The 21008-nt window shown below is 42.7% G+C and overlaps 1 protein-coding gene across 3 annotated transcripts in view; it reads left to right on the top strand.

The window, feature by feature from the left end:
- LOC121593536 (retinal homeobox protein Rx) overlaps nt 1–17689 on the top strand; it is a 45991-nt gene extending 28302 nt beyond the window's left edge. For 2 of the 3 annotated variants that reach the window (XM_041915984.1, XM_041915982.1), the window contains exons 5-6: nt 14991–15156; nt 15584–17689. In XM_041915984.1, coding sequence (XP_041771918.1) covers nt 14991–15156; nt 15584–16356 — 939 coding nt within the window. In that variant the 3' untranslated portion in view covers nt 16357–17689. The remainder of the gene's footprint in view (nt 1–14990; nt 15157–15583) is intronic. The other variant, XM_041915983.1, reaches the window with a different exon arrangement.
- Nucleotides 17690–21008: the final 3319 nt, after the last annotated feature.

Below are 21008 nucleotides of genomic sequence, written 5' to 3'. Positions count from 1 at the left end.
GCCAAACTTCGTGTACTGGAATTATTGTAATGTGCAGGATAGTTTACGGGGTTAACAAACGAAGAACGGATTTCGGTAACCTATTTTGCGGCATCGAAAAAGAATATAATGAAAAATAGCAAATCAACAAAAAACGTCTAAAAAATCACGCTTCAAGAATATTAAATTCTATTTGTTAATTTGAAGTCCAATTTAGTATGAATTACTAATGTTTTGAGTCAAAATTATACATAAACTGTTTTAACACAAATCTTTGTGAATTCTATTAAGACACTTCTGGAAAGGTTTACTTCCTAATCACGTTTTCTATTCCTAGCATTTTGATGTATGCTACCCTTTCTTCGCTTCATGACCAAAGAGCAAGAGCAAAAAACATCAACTTGCCGCTAAATGAAATCCTTTCATGATTAATTTCGCTTTATTTTCAGACACATTTGCCGGCCGTGTCAAGCCCACGATGTTATAATTCAATTAACCTGCTCATTGTAAGCGCACTTGGACCCTTTTCTTTGAGTCGTTCCGAACATGCCTCCACCAAACAGTACGGGCGGCGCAGTTCCGAAGCTTTGTTTGTTTGTTTCCCTGCGCAGAACAAATCCTAGATTCTTTCTACACGCCAATTTTGATCCCCGCTTTTCCTCTGCTAAACGTGACGGAATGAATTATCGCAACTCGGAAGGAAATTGTAGGTTATGGGACTTTAATTCACGGCCACCCGGGGGCTCGGGTAGAGCGCTTACGCTTATCGCGTCTTGAACCGTGCCTGTTTGTTGAGGAAACGATTATCGTTCCCACATTTTAGCAAATTGCCAATGGATGGGTTAGCAGTTGTTTTTCCTCCCGTTTTGGTTCATTTGGATAAAATGAAGTGTAAATTTATCACAATCACAGCAGAGGTAGCAGCCCTTTTTTCTTGTGTGTTGTTGAGTGCTGTGCAAAATGTCTGTATCCACCACTAACCAGCTTTATGATGGAATTGTGCATACGACTAATTTAAAACCCTCTAACACAACGTAAGAAAGCATTCTGATTGGTTGCGACCGTAGTCAAAGTGTGTCACCATAGCTGACTTTTGACATTGTGAACTGAAACGCAAGCAACATGGAGAACGTTGTTTTACTTGATGCACGCAGTGCAGCACCTGGCCCGATCCTTCATGACGCGCGATTGTATACCTCACTTGGCGAATGCTCGTGCACACATAGCTGAGTGCCCTTCCCAAATCGCTAAAGGGGTTAAGTATTTAATCGACAAACAAAGAGCATGCTCCTCAGCTAGAACCCCTAATTAAATAAAATTCTGCAAATTACCGCCCTTGTTACCGGTCGCCATTCAATCTCGGGCCGAGTCGGCTCTTTGTGCTAATCTATCTTACGGTAGCAGGGAAAGCTTGGTGGTTTTGTGTGTGTGTTTTTTGTTGTTTTACCTTCCTTTTTTCTCTCCCATCTCAACGACACAATAAAACGATCGTCTACTTTGTACGAGCCCATTGATCATGGGGAAAAGGAATATAATGAACAACACTGCCAACACGAAGACACGGCAAACAATCGCGTAAACAAACATCAATCACCGCGCAGGATGACTGTATGAAGGAAGGGAAAACCATACGCACAATTACCAAAAAGGGCTTAAAAACGCACCGCGGCAGTTTTATGCTTCTCCAATGCAAAACACAGCTGTCTGAAATTAAACCAAAGACAACAACAAAAGTAATAGGAACAACAGCAACAACAAAATCAAGATCTTAAGCATAAATCCGACGCAAACGCAGGCGGGTTTCTTTAATACTGCCCCACCCGCAAAATAGTAGGAGCTTAGACAAAAGCTGCAATAACATCATACACAAGCACGCATCGCGCAACACAGCGCAGCTAAGAAGCTATGGATTTTAATTTCATTATGCCTCGGGTTACCACCTCCGGGCCTTTCGTTTTGACCTCCCGGAAAACGGAAATCGACCTACGGTTGCCTTCCCAACCCGTAACGTAATTTAGCCGGTATGGTCTGCCCCCTGTGAGTTCGGGCTTCCGTTTTTGGGGCCTGCGCATCATTCAATTTAATCGCTCGCGCCGATGGCGTAGCCAAACATCAACGCAGCAAATCCGCAGCATAACACGTGGCAGCATTTGTGCGTCTGTTCGTGTGTATATGTGTGTTGAGCTTGAAAAATCGACTCCACTGCGTTAAAGCGCGAATTATCAGCTCCGTTTAACTCGGCTCCACCAGCTGTCATTTCCGGTGGTCGATGCGATGATGTTTAAATGGAACGCACGTGGAAGAGTTTGGCAAATAATTGTTGCACTCTGCCCCCGTTGGCTAACCGACTGGCGGACTGTACGGTGTGGAACGCCTTTGAAGAGCATTATTTATAAACGGGTTGGTTTTAGACCAACGAATTCTTTTATTTGGATATAACCAATTCATCGTTTCATTCAACATGCTAATGAATTATTTTAGGTTATTTTTACTTTTGTTCCACATCGTTTTGTTTGACGTTTGATGTGAGTTTTTGCTTGTTTTGGTGGTTTTTATGAGAACAAAATAAGCTAACGAATTATGATTGAAATGATATTATTAATAAGCTTAACATGTACCACTCTAAATAATTAATTCTTCAAAAAGTTGTGACATCCTACAATTAAAATCGGATAACAAATCCACATAATATCGCATTCAAATATCGGAAGTGGTGTTGAATTTAATTCCAAATAGTTATATTCATTCCTTTGCCTAGCAAACGACACTAAAAAACTGTGCCTCCTTCATTATTCTGCTCTACACTGCAAATTGAATAAATTAAGTTAACTGCAATCGAATCATTAGCATTCACTCGTACGGCCGTTAATTTATTAAAACACTCCTCCCACCGTGTGAAAGATAACACAAAAAAGTCCCCAGCCACATATCCCTACCTTATGGCAGGGCCGCGACTATTCCGGTCTAATATGCAAAATGAAGCACAATTCAAACTCCCGAGCCCACCCAACTCAAGAGAGTCATTGTTTTCGAGCCCTTATTACCTCATTAAAAATCAATTTACCACTCAATTTGCGATCGCAATGGCTCACCGCCACCTTTGCGCCTACTCCGCGAGCTGGGCTGTGCCAAATAGTTTTTTAATCAATCCCGACCACCACCACCATCACCTGTCAGCACATTCCGCCGCCACGTGCTGTGCAGTATGCACCGGGAGTTCATTTGATGTGTCCTTTTTGCGCGCTTCCTCGCACGGTGAAGGTGCGAGCGTGCCGTCAGCAAAAGCCACATCGAATCAAACGGTTTCATTCCATTCCGGATCGGTACACTTCGCTACGGATCCTTCGCACCCTCGCTTGGGCCGCGCTTTGTCTGCCTCCTTCTGCTGCTGCTGCTGCTGCTGCCAGGAAGCGTTGGGAGTCACCCTCTTGCTTTTATGTGCCAAGAAAAGCGGATGACCGTTTCACCCCCAGTCTTGGCGTATCCCTTGTTTTACGCTTCAGTGGTTCCGTTTTCCACTGTTTGTTTTCGTATTCGAACGGGGATGAAATTGAAATTTATTTTCATCCCACCTCTTCCTCATCGCCCTCTTACTCTTTCACGCTCCCACTCACCTTCCCTTAGTCTTTCGATTAAATGGCCTTAAGAGATATCGTTTCGATAAAACTGAAAGGCACGCGAGAAAAGGTGAATCGAGCAACTACAAAAAAATCTGCAATAGGTTTTTCCACCCGAGGGTCAAAGTGTTTGAGGAAAATCTGCCTTTTTTTGCTTGCATTTTATCATTCGCTGAAGCGTCGGGAATATCGAACAGCAGACGAGGAAGCGAGGAGGCGACAAAATGAACATCAGCATCATCATCATCATCATCATGAACCGTTCTTCTCGGATGGGTGAAGTTCAAAGTGGTTTTAGGTGCTGCCGCCGCAAGGGACGTATGGCATTCGATGCCACCGTCGCACGACTGCCACCCGCACGATAGGGTAGAAAATCAAGAAGAAACAGCCACGAAGGTGTGTTTACTTTGAGCGCGATACACAACCGGCGCTGGGATGAGTTTTGTTTGGTACATAGCAAATAATTTGACAATTATTAAACTCACCCCTACGTTCGCTGTCACTTCATCAGAGGCTTTCGATTCTTTGTTTTTGGGATTTGTTAGATTGGACTGGCTTCTGCTTCTGGAGCACGGGGGAAATATCTACAGCATGGAAATGAAGCAGAATGAATCGAACAGTTCAGTTCACACAGCGTATCTTATTACAATATTACATTTGCAATGGTTTCATTATTGTGTATAGTTTGTCCCTTTCTAAACACTTACTTATTGAACGCAAATTAGGCAACCCCAGCGTATTTGATTAACCATGCTACTTTCTAGGTTTGATAAGCAAAAGGTAAAACAACATTTGTCTAAAGAATGAATCATAATTCCCTGCCCGGGTAGTGAGCAGCCGTTCCAGGTGACAACATTCTGACACGGATCACAATGATAAATTGAGTGTACAATTAAAGTGAACCATGCGTAAAACCGATTTTTCTCGGTTCTTAACCGAGCTTACTGCAAACCGCACTGTTATACATCCCAAATAACCGAAACAACCGAATGCTCCATTAGGTTCGGAAAGAGAAAAAAAGCTCACATCTCGCTATCGCACACCCTTTGTTGATAGTGGTGGCCAATCTTCAGACAATGCAGAAATAAATGGCATGAAGAAAAAACCCATATAAACGATTATATGTTTTTTTTTTCTGCATCTTCACGACAGCCCGTCACAAACATTTTGCCAAATTCCCAGCGCTTGGCTATAATAAACATCAATGTTGCGAATCCTACTGTAGCCGAGAGGACGCCCAAGGTCGTAGCAATCGAATGATCAATGATATGCACTGATGATGATTTGCCATTTTATTCACTGTTTGCTCGTTTATTATAGCTGGAAAAGTGTGATATTTTTTTAGAAGAGAAAATGTCTTGAGCGAATCATTTCATTAAACTGTTAGTTTAATGCGTAAAGATAGCAATTTAAAATAGCAAACTAACAAAATAGCTCGTTCTGTTTCATGACAGCGGTAAACATGAAAGCCATCGAACGCTGGCACACTGCACGGATAAAGATGATGTCAAACGTACCGCTTTTCTCACAACTGGACAAACCGCGCTACCCGTACCGCCAGCTGGCTATGCGCTATTTGATGCTAAGCCGCCCCATGCGCTAATTATTTACCACGACTCACGGCATGGCATGTGATCGTGAATGGCGGCAATGCGGAACATTGTCCTTCGGGCACAAGCGTCTCCAGTTACCCCAAAACGATGCCGACAGTAGCGGCTTTTCCAACCATTGCCAAACGCGCTGTCCAAATGATGCAACACACTCATCTCAGCTTCTCAGACAATCAGCTCAGATTGCAGTCATGAAACGGATTCCCTGATTTTGCTTTTCCGTCTCATCTTGTGCCGGGCTGTGCCTCTTCCGAGCGTTGGACACGAGCAGCCCGACAGGGCCTTGTACGAGGTAGGGGTAGTTCAACACACACATGCGTCAAGAGTTTAATTAGTTTAGCGCACTCGTCTTCGAAAGGAGGGCTCTCATATGTTCCCAGTGCTTGGATGAAGACGTTAGAATCCTGGCCTGACTGGTGGAAGCATATGGAAAGGTATAAGTGGAATAAACAGAGGATCAAGTGTGCTTCACAATCGAGTAGACTCTCACCAAACAATGGAAGCAACGATTGACGGATAGAAGAGGTAGCAGCTTTGTTTGCCCTTATTTTGTACCGATTTTGGAGTGTGCTAGAAATTGCTATTTGTACGTGAATATTGACATATTAGACTTATGTTCTGCGAGTATTTTCAGAAATAGATGAAAAGTAATAACAACAATTTGGAAATGAAATGATTCGTAATTTCTAATTTATACACAATTAGCAACAAACCTTTTTTTCGAGGCAAAAAGTAGGGTGTCCAAACTTGTTTTGAAGCATAAAACATAGATCACCTTTTTCGCTACTTACCTATTTCTATTCAAGTTCATTAGACCGTAATTGCCAGAATGCATCGGTAGATAAACAGCCTTCTTTTTTGCAGGCAGAATAATTCCACCGAAACGAAAGGATCTTTATCGAAACCACTTTAGGTTGCTTCGCTTTTCTATCCCATTCTTCGTCCTTCAGGGTATTTCGATGTATTCACACTCCAGCTCTAAAACTGCAGCTACAACGTTATTGTTTTGCTCTCTCTCTATATCTATCGCTCTCTCTCTACAACACAAGGGTGTTTCCTGTCACAAAAATACACACAAGCTTATGCTTGTGCATGGGGTTTTGTGTTGTAACAAAAAAAAAAGGGACGTTTTTGTCCTTGTTGTTCAGTTCGTTTTGTTGTCGTTGTTGATGTTTTGTGTTTCTTTTTCTTTCTAGTGTTGTATTGTTGTTAAATATCCTGCGTTACATGTCACCTTCGCATAATCACCATTTATCGCACCTTTCCGATCACACTTCAGAAGTGCACCGTCATTTGGGTCCGGGGTAAAGCTCTTGTCGTCCAAACTGCTGCTCAAAGTAAACCATTAGCAAAGGAGAAGCGCAGACATTTGGGCTTTTTGGGTGGTAATAAGGGGTAATGTAGCATCATTTGATGGGAGGGGAAAGTGTAAACATGTTGATGATGATACGTACTCCTCATATGATCTTTTATTGTGTGATTTGTGTGTGCATGTTTGGACGATTATAATATAGGAAAGGGTAAAGCGTGATCTCAATTAGGCCCTCGTTCTATAAGAAAATGAAACTGAGATGTCAATCAACATTCCGTTCGTTCATATTTTAAATCATGATACCTTATAACTCAAAAAATGATTGGTATAATTCACATAGTTTTTTTTTAATTTACCATTACTCAATGTTAAGTTATAGACAAGTTGAAATCAACCCTTAAAATCATACTTTACTGGTATGCATTTCATTCCGATCGCTTTTGAACAAACAATCAAAAGTCTCATTGCAGTCTCAGTTGTACTCGGCAACAATACCTCTTAACCTCATCATCTAAAATTCTTATCTTGCCTACATAAAGAGGGCAACAATAATCAATCTGGGGCAAAAAGAAACAACATCCGTTCCGACCGTCGGTGTTTCCCTTTGGTTCCGTTGCGTGTGAAAGATCAAAACTGTGCGATAACAATCAATATCATACGCCTTGCGAGTGTCCTCTGGGCGGTGCTTGGAAGGAAGGCCGGGAGCTCCGTCCCATCATTTGCATTTGACAGTTTAATTTTAGCTGCTCAAGTGTGAGACACCGTTTTCCCAGGCCTTTGTGTGTGCGTGTCTAAAAACGACCGGCAAACGGTCAGCAGCATCAAGACTTTCATCGAAGATGTTCATCCGCTCGAGCGGGCCGACGCTTGGGTCTGAGTTTTCCTACAATTAACAACTGCACACCATTCGAGGACAAAATCAAAAAGGTGATTTTCACGTACGATTGTTGTCGCATCCTTTCGGTTGTGCATTTGAAGCTCACACCAGCAACTATTTTGTCCTTAGGTGCAATGGCGAAAGAAAACACTGCTTCTTTGGTCCTAGTCCGACCGAAACCCCGGTACACGCGGGAAATCTTGTTTCCTTTCGGCGCTTTTTTCCACCAAAGACGTTCGGCTACCTAACGCACGGCACAGAGCATTGTTTTAAACCATCCCGTGTTGCTCTAGCCCGATGTCAGACACAAGCTCTGCCGCATCGTTTTCGCAGATCTAACCGGTACTGAGATGTGAAAATAAACCGTTTTTCCGGTGTGCGTTCGAAACGGTTTCGAGTTGTATCGTACACACGCCAGAACTTTGGACACTTTTCCGCATGCAAGCAACGCAAGCAAAGCGACAAGTTTTCCTTTGGCGATGCTTTCTTGCAGCTGCCGAAGGACGGGTAAAAATCAACAGTCAAAAGTAGGAAAGGAACTGCACCTAACCGCACAGATTTCATCCACAAGGAGTATATCTGACCGAGACCAAGAATCAGAAAGTTCAATTTTGGCTGTTTCGCATTAGCTGGAGAGTTCACATTTAGGGCAGGAGTAAGATTTCAACACTGGTTGGTGGTGGTGGTGGTATGCCCCGCCATGGTGACATATTGAAGGAAACAAGTCCCCGGAGGCGATAAACGCCACAAGCCACTGGAGCGTGTGCATTGACGACCGCTTTTTTTTCGGCGTCACCGTCACCTTTGTTTATGTCCACCGCCCCGCTTATTCGCACGGACAATTCCCAGGGCCACTGTTTTGCCACCGAGCATGATCCGCTTGCTCATACACACACACAAATACACACACACACGCATAAATATTCGGGTGTGCCTTTTTAACCCTCGGCAGGGACAGGGCACAGTGTGGTGTCCCGGGAGTTGGCAGGTCACGTGGCAAGTGTTTAATTAACCCTCTAATAACTGTTTATGACTCCCGCGTTGGTGAGTGCGCGTGTGGACGGTCTGTTTGGTCAACGGTTCCGTGTTTCGGGTGTGTGTGTGTGTGCGTGTGCAATTCACGCTACCTTAGTAGTAGAGAAGGTGGACTAATTTAATAGCGGATGACAACATGGTTCCGCGCTAACAATACCTCCTTCGGCTGGGTAGGGATTTCTGTTCATGTTTCCCCGTATGTTTATCCTTTGGATCTGGCTGACCTCGAAACGTCTCGTGGGGATTTCAGTAAGCAATTGTCACCAACAGAGATCGATCGCTTCTGCAGGAAGGTAACTAATGACCTTCTACTTTTGGGTACCGAGAATCTCGGCTAATGCACGAAGATGTCGCCATTGTCGCCACCGTTCGTCATTGAGTGGTAAAATTGCTTTTAATTTCCGCCTCGATCGTTAGGCCCACAACAACGTACATAGCTCTTTCTCTCTCTCTCTCTCTCTCTCTTTCACTCTTTCTCTCTCTTTCGCTCTCTCTTGCTCTCATTTTCTTGCTCTCTTGTGATTTTTCATCACTCGTTTTACATCCTTTATATACTAGCGCCAAGGGGAGGTGTGAGAACCACCGGCCCCAGGGCATGCGCAGGGTGTTCGATTATCTCGGTCTCGAAGCCGCGGTCGTTTTTGTTTGCTGGATGTTGCGTGCGGTACACGTCAGAGTGTAGGGTATCACCATTATTCTCCCACCGGCTGCGGTGCCGCAGGGCCAATGGCCAATGTTGACGTCGGCGTAGTTGTTGGTACACGCCGTTCGCTTAAGGCGCAGACAGTTCTTACTCTTACACGGTCGGAGCGCGTTAGCCAACCAACAAATCGAGTGCGACAAACAGCAGCTTGTCGATGTCAAACGAAGGACACGCGCGCCTGGCTGATACTTTAGTGTCCGTTTGAAGTGCCGTCGGGGGGAGAGTAAAAATGAGACAGGACGGCGTGTAATTTGAAGCCGTTACATTGGCATGATGCAGGCGGAGCAGTTGAAGCAGGATGGAATCGTATCGAATCAAGAGACATCAACGGGTACGTTCGAGACCTGTGGGAAAGGAAATTATATGCGCTTGAAAGAGTGCGTGCAGCTACAGTACGGGATATTGATTGTGAGCGAAAAATTAATTTGAAGCCATCTTTTATTTGCTATGTTTTATGCGAAGAGGGACTGTTTCTGGTTGGATGACTGTTTTGACATCTTAATTAGATGCAATTATGTTTGTCTCAGGAAAGCGACAGCGACTTGTTTCAAGCGTTACTCTATAATCAAGCTTGTCTCTAATAAAGAATCAGTTTTGATGCAATTTTGAATGGCAATTTTATTGAAATTAGTATTTAATGTATGTTTGAAACAGATGTATAATATGACAAATTGTAAAAGCTCATTTTAATGTAACCGTAGAAAAAATGAGCTATATTCCAGCAATTCAATAAAAATTCTTTGAGTGGATTTGCATTGATCCTTCTGGTGCGTACGACACCTTGCCGAACTATTAATATCTCCTAATTAAAATCCCGGTTGGGCAGCAAAGTGGTCCCTTGTTCCGCTTGCTGCCTCGGAAAAGGAAACGCAAATTTCCCAATTTAACCAAAGCCACGCCAGATCAATGAAAAAGCGCGTATTCGCGATGCCTAACGTACGCACAGGTTTAGGCGTTCAATCGACTCATTGTCAACTGCCCTTATTGCATTGTGACGCAAGGTAGAGAGTCCATCTCACGCAATACACTACCCGCGCACTCTCCTGCTGCTGGTGCGTAACGATGAAAATGTCGAATCGATTGCAATCCAGCTGGTAGATTCTGATAAAAAACGGAATCCGAAACAAGAGACCATAGGAGAAAAACAATGCTTCAATGGCGGAACCGATATTGGACCCGACTAGATACTGGACTTGTTTGAAGCTGATTGGTTTCGGGAAGCTTAGATGGAGATGAGCACAACAAAAAACAACCCACGATACAACCCACTGCTAGCGTTTCGCTAAACGGTTCAACACAAACAACATAAAAATAAAACAAAAACAAGACACAACCCCCGCAAAGAGAGCGAATTGCACGAGTGAAAGATGAAATGGAACCGTTTGCTGTGCGTGTGCGTGCACCTAAAAGGGTACACACGTACACTGCTGCAGACGAAATTGGAAATAAAAGTGCTGATGGATGGCAAATGAATTTTTGGTCCCTGCTTCGGCACGGCCACTGCAGGGGCTGGAGACCTCCCCCCCCCTCCCCTTTCTCGCAAATTCGTGGGATCGTGACATGAATGTTGACAAAAATGGACACGCTTGATGCAATAAACATCAATAGCGAAGGTACCGGCGGTCTCCGGAACCGGAACTGGAACTGGCTTGAAATGTTTAGAAACGAGAGCTTTTTCTTTTCCCCTCGGGGACACAGCACGGATGGACATGGTTTCGACTTTGTGTGTGTGTGTGTCTATGTTTAGCTTCCACAATCTCACCCTGATACGACCGAATGGCAACGGAAACCGTTGCATGGAATAAGCTGGGGGAAGTCATTTTTGGTGAATAAAAAAAAAGTAAAAAGTAGACTACTCTAGGTCTCCAAAATGCCGAAACAAACATGGCCGGTCCAAACGAAATGAGTTTGCTCTCACTCGGGGGATGCGTTTTTGCTTGGGTTTTTTTATCGTTATATTCCTGCTCTCCGTACCATTCCGTTTTTTTGAGGTAAGAAATGTTGCCACAAGCATCATTTATACCACGACGCATGCTGAAAACCAATCGAACGCGTCGCTGACAGCCCAGAGCAGAACAAACCCGTCCATAATTGAAACTATGGCATGAAATAACCATTTTAATTGAATCTACCGATGTGAAGGTTTGGGTTTCGGATCGTTTTGGGTCGAATCTCAAACTCGAGCCATCGTCGTCCTTCTAGTGGGGCTCATTGCCGGGCCGGGGACGTGTTTTGTTGTGCGTACGGTGTGTTTTCTTCACTAAAATACAATGGCGATTGTTGGTCCGCTTGCCACCAGCGGATACGTTTGAAATCGAATATTTTGATAATCTAATCCCACAAGTGCTTCACACAATACCCAGAAACAGTAAACACAGTTTTGTGGATGATTTGTAGTTAAAATTGATTTTAAACCCTAACCACGACAACGAAGCCGCCGACATAGACTAGAAAGCTTCGTACATCGGAAATACATACCGACGGACGGCCTCTGCTATGATCGAAATCGTTTACCGAGGAAATTATTTAGTTTGCTTGCTCACGCAGGGTTTGCTTTCCTCTTTCTCTCTCCCTGTCAATTTTCATCCCAAACCAGGGTATGTAAATGAGTTGAATAGTTTTAGCGATGTCCCTTGCTCGCTGCTGTCGAATCCCGACAAAGACAAAAAAGAGCACAACAAAACCAACACGTGTGTGTGTTATTGTTTTGCAATTTTCGTTTCAGTTCGCTATCCACCGGTTTTGGGAGAACCGTTTGGGGAAGGGGGTCAACAAGCTGGCTAACCCTAACGTCCGCCCCACCTCACCGGAACTAGATTCAAAAGCGTTTTCCATTTTCTGCAAACGTGAAATGAAATACATTTCCAACCTAGAGTGGCCCCCCATGCGTCTCTCCAATCCCGACATTCACGTCAATTTGAAGAGTCAGTTTAGGTTTAGGTTCGAGATTTGTGTGCGGTGCACGTACGTACGTGTGCGTTTGAGGTTTTTCGGACCGAATTGAGTTGTATTTGGTCTGATCCGGCCCGAAAGGGATAGTTTGATTTGCGGAGATTTTCTCTACACGCATCCCTTCCATTTCATCCACTCGCTACATACGGCCCCCAAACTTCCATTGAGCATTGTCGAGCGTTTCAGCGTTGAAACGATCCCACCTCGCCGTGCGCTCTCGGAGCGAAACTATTATGCAAATGTAATTAAAACTTTTCGATCAGTATTTACACAGCATTTTAATTAAACTAAATCACAGTGTACCCAAACGAGACGTACACCCCCTTTGAGGCTGGGATGGCGTGCGAAGGGGGCCGGGTTGGTAGATTCTGCAAATGGAGCGCTTGACGCCAGTTGATAGTTGACAGCAATCAGATTCCAAGCTCAGATATCAATGCAGAGGTCGCAGAGGACGGGCTGTATGGGGAGGGGGGGGGGGGATCAGTATTTCAGTTTTGTTGGCACCTCTCAATTTGATTTGGCCTATGCATGCGAGGGAAATGAAGATTTGTGTGCGATTAGAATTAGTTTGTGGTTCCATACCTGTAGCAAAGTTATCGGGAATGGTCGGTATTGCGCTGGAAATGGACCAGTACCGTTTTGATAATTTTGTGGTCTATTTTCAATTTTCCCGTGTTTGTAGATTGATTAGAAGAAACACGTCAGATGCTTTATGATTTATTTTATCATTTATTTTACGGATCGGCTCGCTTCTAATATAAGCACAATCGATGTTTTGAAATAGCCGCGTTCAAACGTTGAATAATCCCTTTTTGCAGAACAAAACAAAGTTAGCTCTAAAATTATGATAATTATTTCATTCGATTACATTTTCAAATGCTTCAATTTAGGGTTTGTACCTGAAATTCGAAAAAGATGTACCCGTAGCAATATCTTGTTGCGGAATTTAAGCATTTAATTAAAGAAGCGACAAAAGCGAACGTCTTACCGCCCAACAGTACCAAACATCGCCATGCAAATCTGGTAACAAGAAGTGAAGCCAATTTTCTTTCATGCAAAAAAGCTGTCACCAACAGACGTGACAAACGTGAAATCAAGCAACATGACGCCATGCGGTCGGTGAGTCGGAGAGCAAACGGGAAGAGAATCTTGGCAAACTTGGCATCTGGTTTCTTTCAAGGGAAAAGTATTGCTACACGTGGTAGTGCTGTAGTGAAAAACCTACAGTTTGCACACAGAAAACCATCACACACTAGATTTAATACAGCTGCCTTTGGAAGCTGAGTTTTGCATCAAGATTAGAAGAGACATCCATGTCCCAAATACACCGTCAAACCATCCTAATAGCGATGGCGGCGATTTGCTAGATTAATTGATTGGATTAGTCAAGCAATTAGATGCCACAAAGCGCTAATGAGCCCGAACGCACCATTCCATTGTCATCCGATTCCCGATTCACCGATCCCGCGTGCCGGTAATTGGCGTCCATCGCGAAACGCAACATGCCACGCACACTCACACAACTTAATGGTGACACTGTCACACAGCCGCGGTCCGAGAATTTCTGGAACGGCGAGATTGTGGCAGCTCGCACCATCCGCGGCCTAGCTCGCCTAATTGACAGATTCCTTTTCCCCGTTTCCCAACGGCACAAAGGAACCGGCATCAGGCTCGCCACGTTCGGCGACCACCAATTCCTCATGGGAAAATGCTCAGCCGAGAAACTAATTACTTACCGGCACTAATTAGGGCGCTTTCGAACAGGCCCAGAGCGTGGGTGACAAAATAGCGGCGAGAAGGCAGCGGCTGTCGAACGAGACGCGATTCCACCAGTAAATGTCTCCAGCGGTGAAGCGAAAGGAAAAGATACTTACAGCGTTGCCGCCCAGGCTCCAACACCCATACCACGGCCCGATCGATACCCATCCGTTCGCGTAGCCATCCGTTTTCCTGTCGCGTCGGGCGTTGAGAATTTGTGATGGTTAAATTAATTATTTAATTCATGGAATTAATTTAGTTTTAATTTGCATTGCTTAGCGGGCTGAACAGTGCACGTTGAAGAACTTTACTGCACTCCACAATACCGGATGGCTAACGTTCCTGTACTGGGCTGAAACTGAAGAGTCCCGGTGCTGTTATAGAACTGTCTGCTTTGGATCCTTTTTTCTTGCTGCATTGCATCGCTTTTTTAGCGAAGCAAATGCAACGATAGAAGAAAATGGCGAACTAATTACATTTCTGCTACCATCCCTCTGCTAACTGGCTGAATGAAAGATGGCAATAGTTTTGCTTTCTGACTCCCTGTTGAAGAGTTTTGTTGGACGTGTTTTTCGTCTAAAAAGCAAGGATTAAAAAATAATCTCATTTGCTTTCCAGTCGTTTCGTGAGATGCTTGCTTCATAATTAAAATTAAGCTGTTGTCTGCTGTTTTACTTCTTCTTGTTTCTCTGCTCCAGTCTTGTGTGACAAATTATTAAATGCTTTCCTTATTCCCAGTACTTTTCCAACCTATGCTCTCGCAAACACACGAACACACACACACATACACATTTTGCACCATTATTTCCGCCATTTATGCCAGATGACGGTTTTTATCCCGCTGTCTACGAAGGAGCGGAAAAATCATGTAATTAACCATTCTTTGCGCTTTTCATAATCATCTTGGAGCGCATGGAAGGAGTCGGAAACCATGGTACCGGAGCTTTTCTTAAGAAATTTACAGTGGATCAGGGTGTGGTTCTTGTTTGTTTTTGAACGTCTGTCCCCTATTCTCCGTCCGTGCAAGGGAGAGGCGCGCTTGAGAAAATGCAATTAAACGCTCATAAATGAAAAATAATTTCATTAATTTTCCCACCTGGCTAACACCGTTTGCACGGGTTTTTCTTTTTCTTCCGATCCTACACAGGTATGGTTTCAAAATCGACGAGCGAAATGGCGCCGCCAGGAGAAGTCGGAAAGCTTGCGGCTAGGGTTGTCACACTTCTCCCAGCTCCCGCACCGATTGTCCTGCAACGGTGGCAACCTTCCGGTCGATCCATGGCTCTCCCCGCCGCTGCTGTCCGCCCTACCAGGTAACTATCTAACGGCAATTTTGTGGCCGGGCGCGCTTAAGCTATTAGAATGAGCGAGACGTCTTGCGATAGTAGGAGGAAAACGTTTTTCTTTGCAAATTGTTATCAAAGTTATGTAATGTTCAGCTTGAATGAGTACTTTGTGTGATTTAAGTTACTAGTTACATTCATAGCGCATCAAACTACGAGCTAGTATCAAGGTATTAGAATCTGTAGGGAAACCTTAACATCAATTTTACGGTTTAGCTACAAATTAGTTTTAAAAAGCTATTCTTAAGCAGACAACTAACTCGAACGCTGTCGATATGATGTCAAAAATGAGACAAATTTCAATAAAGCTGGACATTTTATTTTCAACACTTTGCCACTCTTGTTGATCGTTTCGCCAACTTAACAGCACTGTTTTAAAAGTAATTCATTCTTACGGGTTTTCGGCGTTTTGTAGGGTTCCTGTCACACCCGCAAGGAGTCTACCCGAGCTACCTGACTCCTCCGCTCAGCCTCAATCCGTCCAACCTCGGCATGACCAATCTGGGGCTGGGACACCCGAACGGACCACAGAATCTGCGCATCTCGCCCCAGAGCATGGCTGCCATGACGTCCCCCCAAATGACCGCCGGTAGCATGCGACTTTCGCCGCCCCATGTTAACGGATCGCTCGGAGGTCCGCAGAACCTCTCAATGCCTCATCAGCCGCCTCCGGGCCCGCATGGTCCTCCAACACCGCGCCATTCACCGCTGGAAGCTGGCCCGTTGGGAAGTCTGACCGGATCGCAACCACCACCATTGCCACCCGCTGCCGGATCCACACCCATCACCATACCCGTCGCATCGCCCCAAAACCTCTCCCTGACACCGCCGGGGCTACGATCTCCTCCTCCGGGTGCGACGACCGGCTCCGGCTCACAAGGACACCTGCAATCGCTCAGCCCCAACTCACCCTCGCCGACGGGGTTAAAGATGGCCTCCAAGTTGACTCCGATCGATCCTGGCTCGGAGAGTGACACACCCGGGTCCGCTGACACGTCCAAAGCGGGCCCAAATACGGCCGCATCTAGCACGCCCTCCTCGGCCGCACTCAATATGACGGTCAATCATCACCATTCGTCGGATATGCGCACCAACTCCATCGCGACACTGCGCATCAAAGCGAAGGAACATCTGGAAAATCTGAGCAAAGGCATGACAACAATGGTGTAATATATTGAGCTATTTAAACTATCTATGATTAACGCTACGATGATTGTTCCAGTGTGTTCTTGTACATAACGATAAGCGAAACCTAACTTAAACAAACGTGTTCGAAACCCTTCACCGATTAAGATAGGCTAACGTAGGACTAACCCGGAGCAGGAGTAAATTAATATGTGATCAGTAAGGTGGAGTTCGTTTGTGTGAATGTATGTTTTATGTTTTGTAAATAAGTGGACACATAGTTGGAAATAAATTTTCAAGGCTTAAATATTATGGCAAAGAAAATAAAGACGTGACACACATTTCCTCTCCGGCAAGCAGATTGTGTAAGCGATCATGCAGGGGCTAGGGCAAGTGAAAGCTTTGCGAAGATAAAACGAAACCAATACACTTCAAGAAATAGCGTTAGAAAAGCCACCAAACCACTAAATGGAGGAGCTGTAAATATGTTTAATTGCAGATTTTGGCTTGCGTTTAAGAGCATCCCTGTAGGCATAATTTAATGTAGACAATTTTTAGAACGCACACACCCACGATACCGCAGCGCTTGCGAGGATGACATCAGGAGACAAAAAAAAACACAAAAACAAACAACAATAACAACCAACCGTTGAAGGGTGCTGATTTTTTTAAAACAAGATAAAAAAATGATAACACATTTGGCTTATTTAAGATACAACGCAATCGGTACAGCGTTTCGAGGAGGAAGAATGGGAAATAAAGCATTTGTTTCGAAAATAACACCGGAACAGCAGTTGCGTATTATCCGAACAACTTCACGTCATACATTTCACGTCGCTCGAGTTGTAAGTAAACTTATTGTCCGTATTCTAGAGTATGTTGTTCTCTCCACGACCTAAATACCAATATCGGACAGAATCTTTGGCCAACAGCATCGATTAGTTTACCGAAACTCTTGTTCCTTGTTTCACCTCTATCAGTCAGCCAATGCTTCTAGTAATGTTCAAACAGCTTAATTTGAGACTTGAGCATGGTAGATTTGAATTTGGTATCGATCAGTACACAGGCAAACAATCATTACCATTTTATTGCTTTAATTATTTCATCAAGCTGCGCATTTCTTCGCACTTTATGAGCGAGAGAAGAAGCGATTGAAGTCAAGTACCGTTTGGCTATTCGTTGTTAACAGAGGAATGGTATCGTGGTCAGCAGAATGTGATAACAATCGTAGTCGGTCTACGCCTAGCTTAGCCACTAATACGCTTGGTTGTCTGTAACTGAATTTTGTACCCAATGCAGAATAGTGTCTCCTATGTATGGCGGTCAAGGACCATACGGGGCTTAAACTTATGACGGGCACATTACGACGTGCGTCTTGAGGTCTGTAGCACGGAACTGAACGGTATTTGATATGCATGATTTATTTATCGAAATAAACATACAATTATTCACTGATGAATACAACAGTGTTTTGATTTAAAAAAAAACTAATAGAAACCGTTTTAAATGTCATATTCTGTTGATAAATTTATCACTTTATTTAACCGCAAGGCCAGACGAGGTGAAATATACAGCAAAATGAACTATGTGAAATATCTGTGAGATAACGCATCACAGCATCCAGCTGATGTACAATTTAACCAATAACGTGTACAAAATCCCAACTAAAACCATTAAAAAACTTCAATATCAAGTATATCGTTAATTTTCAGTCAATAGTTCGTACATTTCTTCCCATTTGTAAATGTTCCGCATAAGAAGATACTCTTTTTAAGTGATTTTCGAAAACGGATGCTGTATCTCCCCCAACCCTTTAGCTTTACCTATCAAATATTTAGCCTATCAAATATCTCATTTCGCTGTATATTTCACCTCGTCTGGCGGCACGATAAAACTGGGTAGGTACGATAAATTCAGGTAGTCTTCAAGATACACGGTACCTCTTATACACGAATTTGGAGATACGCAGTTTTCTAAATTTGATAGTACGTTGAGCAAATGACTGGTTTGACATATCATTTGTCAAATGCCAAATAATTTCCCTTTTGATCAAATGTTTAAAATCATTTCAAAAGAATTAGAACTGTTAAATTCAGTCGGAGTTATATCAAATAATTAATAAAGTAGCTAAAACCACTCCCTACTTGCAAAATTATACGAACATTAGTGATATTTAGGCTGAAAATTACGAGATTCGACTTACGCGGAAATTCAAGATACGTGATATTTTGGGGCCGTTTTCGGTCCCCATTAACCGTATATCTCGGGGACCGCCTGCACTGCTCTCTGAGTGTGAAATATATGAATTAGAAACTCAGTCGTTTACATTACGCTGGCGTTACGCGTTTGCTGACCTTCCTTCCATGTAGCATTTTACTTCGGGTTTGACTCCGATGTGTACCGGAGTCGGATTGATCCATTCATGTCAAAAAACAAATCAAACAGGGTTTTTAATTATCGGCACACATTTTCTTTTTACTTTTTCTACGGTTCATTTATGTATTGCTATATATGTTTGAATCGTGCTCATGATGTTTAACATAAAAGCATTGTCAATTTTTTAAGAGAAATTATTGAACTAATTAAGTTAAACGTTAAATTAATCGAATCCGTGGGACGAATCCGAAAGCTTTCAAAAAATGAATAATACAGTCGTTGTTCACGCTTGGTTCTTTTTACTGAGCATACTATTTCGTTCGCGTTCAGTGGAAATAAACGTTTTTCCCTTGCCTACTCCGTACAAACACACACAACAAACTAGGCCTAGGTTTTCAGTGTAGAATATTTTAGCATGTAAAAAAAAGAAAAAAAAAATTCTTCACAGGCTCGAGGTTAGCTCGTAAATAAATGAGTTTTTTAATTGATATTTTGTCAAGAAATAGTAAAACAGCTTGAATTGATGTTTCATTATAAGAAAAACTGTTTTGAAGCTCAAAGAAGAAAACAAAATTATTTTGAAACGTATGATTGTTTGCTCAGAATTGATGAAAGCCAATATGGCAGAACGCTGTTGGCCCATGCATACAATCCGGATTCTTCTACTGACAGGCTTAACACATAGCTTTCTGGCTCAAAATATAAAAAAGGCTTTATTTCACCAGACTATATTATAGATTAGCCGGTCTCGTAGTACAGTCGTCAACTCGTACGACTTAACAACATGCCCGTCATGGGTTCAAGCCTCAAATGGACCGTGCCGCCATACGTAGGACTGACTATCCTGCTATGGGGGGATCAATAAGTCACTGAAAGCTAAGCCCACAAGTAAAGGTACAGGCAGGCCTTGACCGGCAACGGTTGTTGAGCTAAAAGAAGAAGAAGAAGATATTATAGATATTAAAAATATAAATAAATAAAAAAAAACTATTCTGTTGATGTTTTAAACCATTTTATATTATAGTTTTTTCGCACGATGTGCTTTATAACTTTGTATTTGCTGGATTTAAAGTGGTTTAAAGTTTTGACAAAAAAGAATTTTTATTTGGACTTGACAGTTCTTCGAGCAATTGTACTGATTTGACAAAGGCACGCCAAATTTATAAAAATCGTATATCTTCTAATTTGCGTATCTCGAGGACAGACTGTATTTCTAGCAATGAGGAAACAACAATATTCGAACACATATTTTTCACAAATTTCCTGTATGTTCAAGCATCTTTATAAACAATTTCACTAAAAAACAAACAACTACTGATGCTATTATTTAAAAATTATGTACTTTTCGTACAGTTCAATGACTTAAAAAAAACTAGAAATCGTTTTGGGAACAAATTTTAAATCCACAAACTGCTCGAATTGTTCGTTGCTCGAATTAAATTACAGATATTCACCCTCTATTGGCAAAGTTGAAAACATCGCATAAGCTCTCAAATTTTAAATATGATTTAACGGATAAATATCGATGAAAACGAATTAAACTAATTTAGCCTAGTATGTGTTGAACGGTATGTTATTGAAAAAAAATCTACTAATTTAACCCATTCAATGATTTGCTCGAGAGAGAATTGATAGTTTTGTTCTACGTTTAGATTCACTCGTGACGTGGGAAGAGGGGGAGGGATATAAAACAATGATAATGACCCATTTTTACTTCATCTTTTGCTTAGTAGCAGTTTACAGAACGCACAATGATTTTTGTTATTATTATGAATTTTTGCACTTTCTAAAAAACGTGAATCAAAGGGTTCATTGGTATTCTTCTTCATTGGCACCATAACCGTTGTCGGCCTGTCTGTATCACTGGTTACCTTGCCTTGCCTTGCCTTGAACCCATGATGGTATGATGTTAGGTCGAACGAGTTTTTTTTTTTCAACAAAATAATTTCTATGTTAACGAAAATGATGCTTCCTGGATTCATTTGAATTATTTGTTGAAGCTAGCTAGTCAAGAGGGAAAAATATTCAGCATCGGGATTCATGCTGTTCATGACATAGCTATGAACACTTTTAATAAGTCTAGGAAGCATTTAAAGGCTGGTAGGACCGTATAGATTATTTCGCTAAAAAAAATAATGAATCTTATTTCAGGACGATTTAAGTCGCGTTTGCAGCTGAGTTATACGAATGCATGCGACGACAAATTGTTGATTTATATATAGTCAAAATTAGATTTGGAATAGGATGTGTTAAAAAATATATCCACAAGTATTTTGTGCCCATACCATTATTATAAAATTAGCAACAAGAAGCAACAGGTT

Source organism: Anopheles merus, chromosome 2L (assembly GCF_017562075.2).
Source record: "Anopheles merus strain MAF chromosome 2L, AmerM5.1, whole genome shotgun sequence".
Lineage (NCBI taxonomy): Eukaryota > Metazoa > Arthropoda > Insecta > Diptera > Culicidae > Anopheles > Anopheles merus.
The sequence above is the reverse complement of the archived record's forward strand: the minus strand, read 5'-3'. Positions and strand labels throughout refer to the sequence as shown.